Source organism: Erinaceus europaeus, chromosome 12 (assembly GCF_950295315.1).
Source record: "Erinaceus europaeus chromosome 12, mEriEur2.1, whole genome shotgun sequence".
Classification (NCBI taxonomy): domain Eukaryota; kingdom Metazoa; phylum Chordata; class Mammalia; order Eulipotyphla; family Erinaceidae; genus Erinaceus; species Erinaceus europaeus.
This window is the reverse complement of record NC_080173.1, coordinates 33,129,903-33,142,287: the sequence shown is the minus strand read 5'-3', so window position 1 is coordinate 33,142,287 and position 12,385 is coordinate 33,129,903. Positions and strand designations below refer to the sequence as shown.

General features: G+C 38.9%; 1 protein-coding gene across 1 annotated transcript in view; it reads right to left on the bottom strand.

Moving 5' to 3' along the window:
* The window catches only part of DNAH12 (dynein axonemal heavy chain 12), a 273,128-nt gene extending 261,171 nt beyond the window's left edge, over positions 1 to 11,957 (bottom strand). The window contains exons 1-5 of the mRNA XM_060203068.1: positions 11,843 to 11,957; positions 10,499 to 10,721; positions 6,194 to 6,275; positions 5,999 to 6,025; positions 2,585 to 2,774 (exon numbers count right to left, since the gene is read on the bottom strand). Of these exons, the coding sequence (XP_060059051.1) occupies positions 2,585 to 2,774; positions 5,999 to 6,025; positions 6,194 to 6,275; positions 10,499 to 10,674 (475 nt within the window). The 5' untranslated portion in view covers positions 10,675 to 10,721; positions 11,843 to 11,957. The remainder of the gene's footprint in view (positions 1 to 2,584; positions 2,775 to 5,998; positions 6,026 to 6,193; positions 6,276 to 10,498; positions 10,722 to 11,842) is intronic.
* Between the last annotated feature and the right edge of the window lie 428 nt (positions 11,958 to 12,385).

The window sequence follows — 12,385 nt, the reverse complement described above, 5'->3', positions numbered from 1 at the left end:
GAACTGGAGGTAATTATGCTCAGTAAAATAAGTAAAGAGATGAAAGACAACTACTAGATGGTTTCACTCAGATTAGAATCTAGAGATGCGATTTACATGAGCTTACCAAAAACAAAAAAAATCCAAAGAAAACAGAAGCAAGTAACTGTAAGAACTTATTGTAAGAAAGTAATTGTGAGAACTATGGTGGTTATTGTTGGGAGGCTGGAAAGTAGGGATACAGAACATTGGTGGTAGATGTGTTGTGGAACTATACATGTAATCTTATAATCTTAAAACAAACTATTAATAACAAATTTTTTTAATATTTTTTAAAAAACAAGAAATTGGGAGTCGAGTGGTAGTGCAGCAGATTAAGCACATGTGGCGCAAAGCGCAAGGACCCACTTAAGGATCCTGATTTGAACTCCTGGCTCCCCCACCTGCAGGGGATTTGCTTCACAAGCGGTGAAGCAGGCCTGCAGGTGTCTTTCTCTCCCCCCCTCTGTCTTCCCCTTCTCTCTCCATTTCTCTCTGTCCTGTCCAACAACAACAGTAAGAACCACAACAAGGGCAACAAAAGGGGGGAAATGACCTCCAGGAGCAGTGGATTCATGGTGCAGGCACTGAGCCCCAGCAATAACCCTGGAGGCAAAAAAAAAAAAAAAAAAAAACCAATAAATTTGAAAAATATGTCATTATAATCCTGTTAGTATAACTACAATTATAAATAAAAAATGAGGGACCAGGTGGTGGTGCACCTGGTTGAGCACACATGTTAGTATGCACAAGGATCCAGGTTCGAGCCCCCAGTTCCCACCTGCAGGGGGAAAGCTTTGTGAGTGGTAAAGCAGTGCTGAAGGTGTCTCTCTGTCTTTCTCCCTCTACCCTCTCAATATCTGGTTGTCTCTATCCAATATAAAGATAATTTAAAAAGACAAAATAAAAAACTATTAAGCACATAAATGACAATATATGCCCTTAAATTACAAAGATTTTTGACTATGTTATAAATTCACAACAAGGTTAAATTAAAGTGGGTCCAGCTGGTAACACACATAGTAAAGCACATATGTTACTATGCATGAGGACATGGATTCAAACACCTGGTTCCCACCTGCAGAGGGGGAAGCTGGAAGCAGCAAGTGGTGGAGCAGCCATGCCAGTGTGTCTCTGTTTTTCTCTCACTCTATCTCTCTGTGTCTCACTATAAATAAAATAAAATAAAAAGGCCAAAGGAAAGCAATACTGGGTAGAGCACTGTCATGCAGAGTTTCAGGCTTTGTGTTTTGAGTCCCAACACATGGGAATACTATGAACAAAACTGGGAAAGCTATCTGGATGATGAAGCAGTGCTGAGGTGTCTTTCCTTCCCTCTATCTTTTAATAAAGAATGAGGAGAGCAGAGGTAGATAGCATAATGGTTATGCAAAGAGACTTTCATGCCTGAGGCTCCAAAGTCTCAGGTTCAGCCTCCCATACCACCTTAAACCAGAGCTGATCAACATACTCTATGCTACACCTGAGGAAGATGGGTCGATATTGGGGCAGCTTGGAATGTTCCTACTCATGATCACAGAATGTGAGCTCAGATCTGCAGAGATGCAGAGGCCACATAGGCACCTAAGCTGAATATGGGGCCCAAATCACATCAAATCGATGGGGTTTACAGTCAACAGTGTTTATGCACCTTTCCCATATTAGGGAGCTACTCTCTTCCCTGATGCAACTTTCTGGTCCTTTTTCCAGCCATGACATCATCTCCAAAGACAATAACTTAGATCCACTTGCATATCAGATTTCAGGCTCAGGGGAAAAAAAAGAAAAAGAAAGAAAGCTAGTATTGCCACAGGCCCTTTGGAATATAACTAAAATATGACTACTAACTATCTACAAAATGGAGGACCCCCCCCCCAACTCTTCATCTGCACTATTCCAGCCTTTAGGTCCATGACTGGTCAACAGTTTGTTTGGCTTTATATGTTAACTCGCTTTTCAGCCACCAGGTTCCAGATGCTAGCATGATGCCAAACAGACTTCCCCTGGACAGACAACTCCACCAATGTGTCCTGGAGCTCCGCTTCCCCAGAGCCTTTCCCCACTAGGGAAAGAGAGACAGGCTGGGAGTATAGAACGACCTGTCAACACCCATGTTCAGCAGGGAAGCAATTACAGAAGCCAGACCTTCCACCTTCTGCATCCCACAATGATCTTGGGTCCATACTACCAGAGGGTTAAAGAATAGGAAAACTATCAGAGGAGGGGATGGGATACAGAGTTCTGTTGGTGGGAATTGTGTGGAGTTATACCCCTATTATCCTATGGTTTAGTCAGTGTTTCCTTTTTATAAATAAAAAATTAAGAAAAAAAAAACAGCCAATGAGTGTTCTGATAAAAAAAATGAATGAATAATAGGAAGCTCTGTGGTATTACACATTTATGAATCCCTCAGTTCATTCCTTGATGTCACATTAAAAATAATAATAAATTATAACAAATGTAATGTTTACAATCCTTTATGCATATTCTTCAAGTCCTACATTTGACTAGGAGGGACAGGGAAGCAAAGTAAAAAAGAATCAGCATTGTGCTAAATACTACTTACCCATATATCTCTTCATGCTTTTCTCAAAGTCACTTGATACCTCATTTATGAGATTGTCCATAAGTTCTTCTCTTTCTTTTCCTTCTTTTAAAGACTCAGGTATCAGCATTAACATGTGATCCACCCATTCCTGCTGAATAGGTACTATAGGATTACTTTCAACACATTTCTTCATAAAACAATAGTTGAACTGAGAACATAATAAGGAAAAAATGTGTTTAAGTGGTTTATCATTTCAATGATACTCTCAAGCTGTCATCTCAAGACATTTTTTCAAAATAAAAGCATTCTTACAGATAGTATGTTTTCAGAACTAAAATACATAAAAGTATGACCTACAAAGAAACCATTTTATATTTTCATTGATAACTTCTCACCAATTAATAATCCATTGTTTAACTCTTTCTCCATCCAATAAACTTCCATTAACTCAATAAATATTTAGGCATTGTTATGAATTCTGAGGTTACAATAATCAACTGAAAAAAACACAATTTTTACTCTCTTGGAAATTCTGGTACAACAGCAGCATAATTTCATAAATTATTCTATACCTATGAGTAGTAAAACAAAAATATGCATGAAAATAGAGAAACAGTGCCTTTTCGGTAAAGCTTTGGAAAAGATAATTTAACATCATGCAAATTTCAGTTTCTCTCAAAATTAATGGTATATATATATATATATATATATATATATATATATATATATATATCCACCTGTAAGGGAGTCGCTTCACAGGAAGTGAAGCAAGTCTGCAGGTGTTTATCTTTCTCTCCCCCTATGTCTTCCCCTCCTCTCTCCACTTCTCTCTGTCCTAACAACGACAACATCAGTTACAACAACAACAATAACTACAACAATAAAACAACTAGGGAAACAAAAGGGAATAAATAAATAAATATTTTTAAAATAATAATAAGGACCACTGCACCAATGTAAAGGACTCAGGGGCAAGGCAGGAGTGGGGAGGAGGTTTACAGGCCCTGATGCATGATGATAGAGGAGGACCTAGGCAGTGGGTCAGACTTTTTTGTAGAAAACAGCAATTTTACATGTGTACCAACAACTGTATTTACTGTTTATTGTAAACTATTAATTCCCCCAATAAAAAGGACAAATAAATGAACGAAAGAACCAGTTTTTTTTAAAAGAAGAGATACACATGAGGCACAGACACACAAAAAAATGCTCCACTTATCATTAAAGAAATGCAAATTAAAACTACAATAGGATACCATCTCACACCTGACAGAATGGCTTACATCAATAAATCAGGAAATGACAGGTGTTGGATAGGTTGTAGAGAAAAAGAAAAACTCTGCTACATTGCTGATGGAAATGCAAACTGGTGCAGCCCCTTTGGAAGACTGTATGGACAGTCTTTAAACAAATAAAAATGGAAGTACCTTATGATACAGCAATACCACTCTTGGACATTTACCCAAAGGACACTCAATTACTAATTCATAGGGACATAAGCCTATGTACCCCTATGTTCACAGCTACATTATTCACAACAGCCAAAGAGTGGAAGCAACCTGAATGTCATCAACAGTTGAATGACTAAAGAAGCTATGGAATATATATTCCATGGAATACTACTCTGAAATTTAAAAAAGAGCAAGTAGTTTCTAAAGCTTGTGAGAACTATAGTGGTTATCTTTGGGAGGTGGGATGAGAGGGGTACAAAACTTTTGTGGTGGGTATGGTATGGAACTATACACTGTAATCTTATAGTCTTGTAACCCTGTAATCACAAATTTAAAAAAAAGAAATTTTAAATCCCTGAGAAACAAAAATCTACAGACATTAAATCTTCTATAAAGTCTTTCTAGTTAGAACAGTTTGGTGCAGGGGGCAGGGCAAAAAGAAAAGAACAGAGAGGAAAGACACTTTAGCGCCATTTCATCAGTGCCATTCATGATGCTCTGTTGTGGTGTTAGCAGAATTAAACCCAAGGCATAAGCTATACCATTCTCACTGTAACTATTGTTTAATGTCAAGTACCTACAGTGTAGCTAGCACACAGTAGGTCTTCAATGAGTAATTATCACAGTCTGGGAGGTAGCAAAGTGGATAAAGGATTAGACTCTCAACTTTGAGGATCCCTGGATTGAGAATCCCTGGATATCAATCCTGGGCATCTAATATGCCAGAGTGATACTTTGGTCCTCCCTCCTCCTCCTCCTCACCTCCTCCTTTTCTCTCATGTAAATAAATAAATAAACAAACAAACAAACAAATCTATCTTGGGGGCTGGTGGGAATGCACCCAGTTGAGCACACGTTGCCATTCACAAGGACCTAGGTTTGAGCCCTCACTCCCCACCTGCAGGTCTTCAGGTGTCCTTTTTTCTCTCTTCCTCTCAATCTTCCCCTCCCCTCTCAATTTCCCTCTGTCCTATCTAATAATGTAGAAATAAAAGGGGGGGCATGCGGTAGCACAGCGGATTAAGCTCACATGGCACTAAGCGCAAGGATTGGTGTAAGGATCCCGGTTTGAGCCCCGGCTCCCCACCTGCAGGGGGTCGCTTCACCAGTGGTGAATCTGGTCTACAGGTGTCTATCTTTCTCTCCCTCTCTCTGTCTTCCCCTCCTCTCTTGATTTCTCTCTGTCCTATCCAACAACAACGACAGCAATCACAATAATAACTACAATAAAAAACAAGGGCAACAAAAAGGAATATAAATAAATAAATAATAATAAAAGGGGAAACATAGCCTCCAGGAGCAGTGGATTCATAGTGCAGGCACCGAGCCCCAGCGATAACCCTGGATGCAAAAAGAAAAAAAGGGGAGGGGGGAATGGCCGCCAGAAGCAATGGGTTCCTAGTGCCAGCACTGAGCCCCAGCAATAACCCTGGTGGCAAATAAATAAATCTTCAGAAAAAAATAAGTATGAATACTAGGAAACAAATCATAGCCCTAGTGAAAAAGAGAAATAGGTGCATTTCCTATATATATAGCACCTTGAATGTTTTCCTTTGTTCTCTGGAGAACTAAAATATTTATAACTAAACATCAAATAACCAATGCTAACAAAAATATAACTCTTTTATTGGAGGATTAATGGTTTACAGTAAATACAGTTGATGGTACATGTGTAAAATTTCTCTATTTTCTGTAAAACACTCTCACCCCCAGTCTAGGTCTTCCTCCACCATCATGTACCAGGACCTGAAAGCTCCCTGCCCCTCCCCCAGAATCCTTTATTTTGGTACAATACACCAAAAAATATAACTCCTAAGATTCATCTAGTCATTCATGATATGTGTTTCTGAGCAGAAAAAAAAATTTAATTTTTTCTAAATTTTATTCTCCTGACTAGAATTTAACAAATGTTTTCAGAGGAAAGTACTTTGCAATAACTTTTGAACATTTTCAAAACAAGAAATAAAGAAATTGAACTCACTCCTTTTCTCTTAATTTCACTGTTCATCTGTCAAAAAACAAGTAAGACATAATTAAAGGAGATACTTAAAGCAATTTAAAATCTTAAACTATAAATTTTAAATATACTTGTCATTTTAAAATATTAGTTATACTGAGATTGGCTTTAATCACTAAAAATTAAAGAGGGAAAACTAGAAAAAAAACAGGAACTTACAGTTGAAGGATAATCTGGTGCTGGTAATAAAGGTATTCTTTTTTCTAGTGTTTTATCTAAATTTCTTTTGGCTTCATCAATCCTGAAATGTATAGTTAAGAGATATAAGACTGTTTGCTAATCAAGGAAATAGAAAGAAGTGGAAAGATATCCCATGCTTATGGACTGGAAGAATTAACATCATCAAAATGAATATTCACCCAGAGCCATATACAAATTTAATGCAATACTCATCAAGTTCCCACCAATTTTCTTTATTTATTTTTTTTTCAATTTTCTGTAAGAGAATAGAACAAGAATTACAAACTTTTATCTGGAACCAGAAAACACCTAGAATCACCAAAACAATCTTGAAAAAAAGAAACAGAAATGGATCTCAAAATATGGTATAAGGCAATCATAATCAAAACTGCCTAGTACTAGAACAAAAATAGATACACAGATCAATAGAACAGAACTGAAAGCTCAAAAAGTAAATCCCACACCTATGGACATCTAATTTTTCATAAGGAGGCCCAAACTATAAATAGAGAGAGGAGAGTCTCTTCAATAAATGATGCTAGGAAATTTGGGTTGAAATGTGCAGACGAATGAAACTTCTTCTTCTAGCGTTTGCCCTTCTTCCGTAGCCAGTCAACAGCGTCAGGTTGAGCCTGATGTAAAGTTTCGAGACCTCCTTTGAATCTGGAGAGGTGGCAGTCGTTGACTATGTGGGTCATAGTCTGTCTGTAGCCGCAGGGGCAGTTCGGGTCATCTCTGGCTCCCCAGCGATGGAACATAGCGGCGCACCGGCCATGGCCTGTTCGATAGCGATTGAGGAGGGCCCAATCATAACGTGCTAGGTCAAAACCGGGTTGACGCTTGCAGGGGTCTGTGATGAGGTGTTTGTTCTTTACCTCAGCTGACTGCCAACTCTGTTTCCAAGAGTCTGGAACAGAGAAGTTCAGTGTAGGCGTAGGAGACCAGATTGGGTGACGAGACGTCAAGCGTTGAACAGGGTGGGCAAAGATATCCGCGTATATTGGCAGGTCCGGTCGAGCGTAGACGTGGGAAATGAACTTAGATGATGCCGCATCCCAATGAATATCTGGCGGGGCGATGTTGCTAAGAACTGGCAGCCATGGAACCGGGGTGGAATGGATGGTTCCAGAAATTATCCTCATGGAGGAATATAATTTGGAATGAAACTGAACCACTATATCTCACCAGAAACAAAAGTAAACTCCAAATGGATCATGGACCTGGATGTTAGACCAGAAACTATCAAATACTTGGGCCAGGTGGTGGCACACCTGGTTGAGTGCACATGATGTCGTTGTTGTTGGATAGGACAGGGAGAAATGGAGAGAGGAGGGGAAGACAGAAGAGAAAGATAAGACACCTGCAAATCTGCTTCACCGCTTGTGAAGCGACCCCCCTGCAGGAGGAGCTCCGAGGGCTCAAACCGGGATCCTTAACGCATGTCCTTGCACTTTGTGCCACCTGCGCTTAACCAGCTCTACTATCGCCCAACTAGAAAAATATTCTTATCTATCCAACTACAAAAGCATCCTACCAGTCTCCTTTTTTCCTTCTACACTTGTCCTCTTCCTCTCTGCCTGTTTCTATCTATCCTAATGGCCATAGTAATACTTTTAAATACACATTGTATATAACACCCCAATTTAAACTAAAATCCACTGCACGTAACATAATGCCCAAATTTCTATCATAGCCCAAAAAAAAAAATTCTCACAATCTTCCCCCAACTTTCTCTCTATCTTCACCTGAAAACACTCTCATCCAGATTTGTGATACTCTAGTGATATTAAAAGCATTCAATTTTGTTACCGGGGGGGGGGGGTGGCACAGTGTTAGACTCTCAGGCATAAGGTCGTAAATTTAATCCCCGGCACTGCATTTGCCACTGATGTTCCGGTCTCAGTTGGTATCTCTCTCTTCTCTCTTCCCTCTTCTCTCTTCCCTCCTCTCTCTCTCTCTCTCTCTCTCTCTCTCTCACTACCTACCTACCTACCTACCTCTCATAAAGAAACGTTTCTTTAAAAACTTAGTGCACTGGGGGTTGGGCGGTAGCGCAGCAGGTTAAGCGCATGTGGCACAAAGTGCAACGACCAGCTTAAGGATCCCAGTTCAAGCCCCCGGTTCCTCACCTGTAGGGAAGTCGCTTCACAGGCAGTGAAGCAGGTCTGCAGGTGTCTATCTTTCTCTCCTCCTCTCTGTCTTCCCCTCCTCTCTCCATTTCTGTCTGTCCTATCCAACAACAATGACATCAATAATAGCAATAATAATAACTACAACAACAATAAAACAATCAGGGCAACAAAAGGGAAAAAATGGCCTCCAGGAGTAGTGGATTTGTGGTGCAGGCACCAAGCCCCAGCAGTAACCCTGGAGACAAAAAAATAAAATGAAATGAAATAATAACTGAGTGCACCAAGCATCCTTATTGCACACTCTCATGCTCATGATCATCCTCTCTGCTAGAATACAATTCCAATATTTATTTAAATGACATTCTTTAGTTCTCTATTTAGATCTTCCCTGTGATATTCCTAGGAACAACTCCCTTGTCATTTTATAACTATCTTTTTTCCACATAGTACTTAACAGAACCTTTTCTTTTTATGTGTATTATCTTCTTCCACCAAAATATTAACTTTTTAAAGATAGTTCTTTATGTTGTTCTCCCTGTTGTTTCCCCCATAACAAGCATGATGCCTGTGGTCTGTGTAGTAGTGGAATAAACTGATGTAATAGAAACATGTAAAAAGAGTTAGGAAGTTAGAAAGGAGGATGCATGAAGAAGTCTGGGAGAAGGCTTTCCAGAAGAGGAGGCCCATAAACTAAGCCTTGAAGAATTTGTGTAAGTACTCAGCAGACAAAAAAAGTGAAAAAAACTTTCATGCAACAGTTGTGAAATTCATTTTTCACTATGCTGTAAAGAAAAAAAGTATATTTATGTAACTGCACGTAATTCAACTAAGCAATGTGATACAATGAAAGTAAGAATCTCCAAAGGTTCCTGAGGAACCCTAATTCCTATTCTCTAAATCAGCTGATAGATTGAGTAGCATCTTGGAAATTAAGGGAGTCAAGAGTCTATACATACACTGGCATTGGTAAATAAACTTTATAAACATGGGTCTAAATATGAGTAGATTATTTAATAGCTAGTAAGATTTTAATCTAAAAAGCTATATAGTTAGCAGAAATGTCTAACTGTAAGAAAAGAAAAACCAGCACATTGTAGATTATTAAATTTTCAGCAACTTGATCTTCAACAATGCAACAGCCAATAAAATTGGTTAGGTTGCAAAAGCATGTATAAATGAGACAAACCAAGAAGGGGAAAAGACAGAAAGAGAAGCAGAAATTCCTCACTATTGGGTTGGAATCTTACAGGTGAGACAGATCTGATTTTCTTATTTCTCCTCAGAGCCCAGCACAGTAAGGTACCCAAGAAATTCTCAGCAACTGTTTAATTCAGCTGAATCACCCTTATCACAGCCTTTATTAGCTGGTCCTTAACTCATTTATTTATTTATTTATTTATTTATTTATTATTGGATAGACACAGAGAAATTGAGAGAGGAGGGGGAGTTAGAAAGTGAGAGAGACACCTGCAGTCCTGTTTCACCATTTGTGAAACTTTCCCGATGCAGGTGGGGACCAGGGGCTTGAACCTGCATCCTTGCACAGTGTAGTGCACTTAACCAGGTGTGCCACTGCTTGGCCCTCCCTAACTCATTTTTTAATTTTAACTAAATTAGAAGTGGAGGAGGAAGATGTTAGACTATTTTCTACTTTTATAGAAAAAAATAATAAATACAATTAGTATCATAATATTTTATTAAGTATTTGTTCAAATGCAATGCTATTTGTAGAGGTCCAACTTTTTCTTTTCTTTTTTCTTACTTTCAAGGATTTTTTTTGAAAATATGACCATTCATTTCAGTGGAATTTTAAGCAACAATTTTGTGTGTGTGTGTGTGTGTGCCTCCAGGGTTATGACTGGGGCTCATTGCCTGCACTACTAATCCACTGCTCCTGGAGGCCAATTTTCCCATTTTATTACCCTTGTAGTTGTTATTGTTATTGTTATTGTTGGATAGGACAGAGAGAAATCGAGAGAGGATGGGAAAACGGGAGGAGACAGAGACACCTGTAGATCTGCTTCACCGCCTGTGAAGCCACTCCCCTGCAGGTGGGGAGCCAGAAGCTCGATCCTAACCAGGATCCTTAGGCTAGCCCTTGCGCTTTGCGCTACCGCCCAGCTCCCACAAGCAAGAATTATTTGCTACTTACACTAATTGATTAATTGTCTTCTGCTGGTCCTTGAATTTCCTGTGCTTCAGCAGCTTGGTTTGTGCTGGTGTGTCAACACCTATGTCTTCACGGGGGCGGACAATGGGAGGTAACTTCAAGTTTAGAGCCTCCTTTTCCGCTGAAATAGCAATTTTATCTTCATCTTTGTCTGACATCTTAGTCTGCCCTTTTAACCTTTGGAGAGATTAAAGTACTCTATACTCTGAAAAGAAAAAGTCCATAAAGTCAGTATTACAGTAAAAACAAGCCTGGAAATATTCATAGCATATCATACCAAAACTAAAATCCTAAGTATTAATCTCCAGAATGGCAGGTGAGATAAAAAGGGCAGGAATTCCTGTTCTAGCTCTCCCACCCCCCAACTGTATTTTTTTATTTTATTTTTAAAAGCCAGTTACTTCTCTCTTAGGACTTCAGTTTTCTCATGGATGAAAATTTAAAAGTGAAATACTCTCTAAACATTCTTATGGTTCTAAAATTCTGGGTTCAATGTTCCTCCCTAAGATACAAAACATGACAACTACAAAATCCAGTTACTGAATTATTATCACCCTCCTCCAAGGCTGATAATTAACATTAGTATTTTTTATACCTTATTGGAGGATGAAGTTGATGATTCACAATACAGTTACATATCTATACAACCTCTCATCTCCCCATGATAGATATCTGCAAGACACTCTCCCAACCTAAGTCCCCCTCCCCATCAGATACAGGGCCCCAGAGCCTCTCCAGCTTACCTCTCTCCCCCCCTTCCCCAGAGTCCTTGACTTTAGTGCAATATACAACATCCAGTCCAAGTTTTACCTTAAATTTTTTCTTTACTGTCCTTGCTTCTTAAATTCCACCTATCACTGAGATCATTTGGTATTGGTCCTTCTCATTCTAACTTCTCATTCTAATAGCTCACTTAACAATCATTGGTAATTATTTAAACATCAACATTATTTATTGTTTTGGTCTTCTTTCCTTCCTTCCAAGCAAGTGATACTAAATGATCAAGCAAAAATAGACATGTTTGATATAAATCTAAAATGCCAACTCAATGCCAAACAATTATCTGTGATATCACCTGCATTTACTGCAGATCCCCACATATAATGGCAATTCCTGCCTTGAAAAATGGTATGTGGGCTGGGGAGAAGGGCCTCTCAATTAGCAATCGCCAGCCAGGAAGGGCACAGTGAAAAATTCAAGACAAGAAAGTACCTGTCTGATTTTCATTACTCCCCAGTGAAGCAGATACGAGAGAAAAGTTTAGTGAGTTTCTCCTTTGGTGAAAAGAAAAAGAGAAAATGAGGAATGAAACCTCCTAAACCCTACCAGCTTTTAGAGTTGGTCTCCCCTGAAGTGTAGAAACAAGGTTGTCTCTAAGGAAACTGTAGGCAACTGGAAAGAATGGGTACAAGTTGCCTGGAGAGACCGTTGCTCAGCTACTGTGGATTAGGGTTACAAATCATAACAACACATTACTCAAATCAATCAAAAGGATCAGAGGGACTGCCCCCCCCCAGCCCCGTCACTTCTTCCCCTTGACATAGTTATCAGGATTTGCACAGTGGGAAAATGCTAGACTGGAAATTTAGATGTTGGAAAATGAGATTTATGTAAACACTTTCTTATAAAAAGGTGTGTTGTCTTTTAAGTATCTCCACAGTAACTTCATATATATACTATAACTACTCAGCAATAAGTTTATTTTGTTGCTATGTGTTTATACAGAACTTTTTTCCTCAAGAAATTCTTGGCAAAATCAAAGATTAAGATATAACTTTGTGAGAAATACAAAATGCTATTTGAGGCTTCACAAAGCATATTCCACTTAAGTGATAATAACGTTCACAAATGTCACATACATTTGCATAA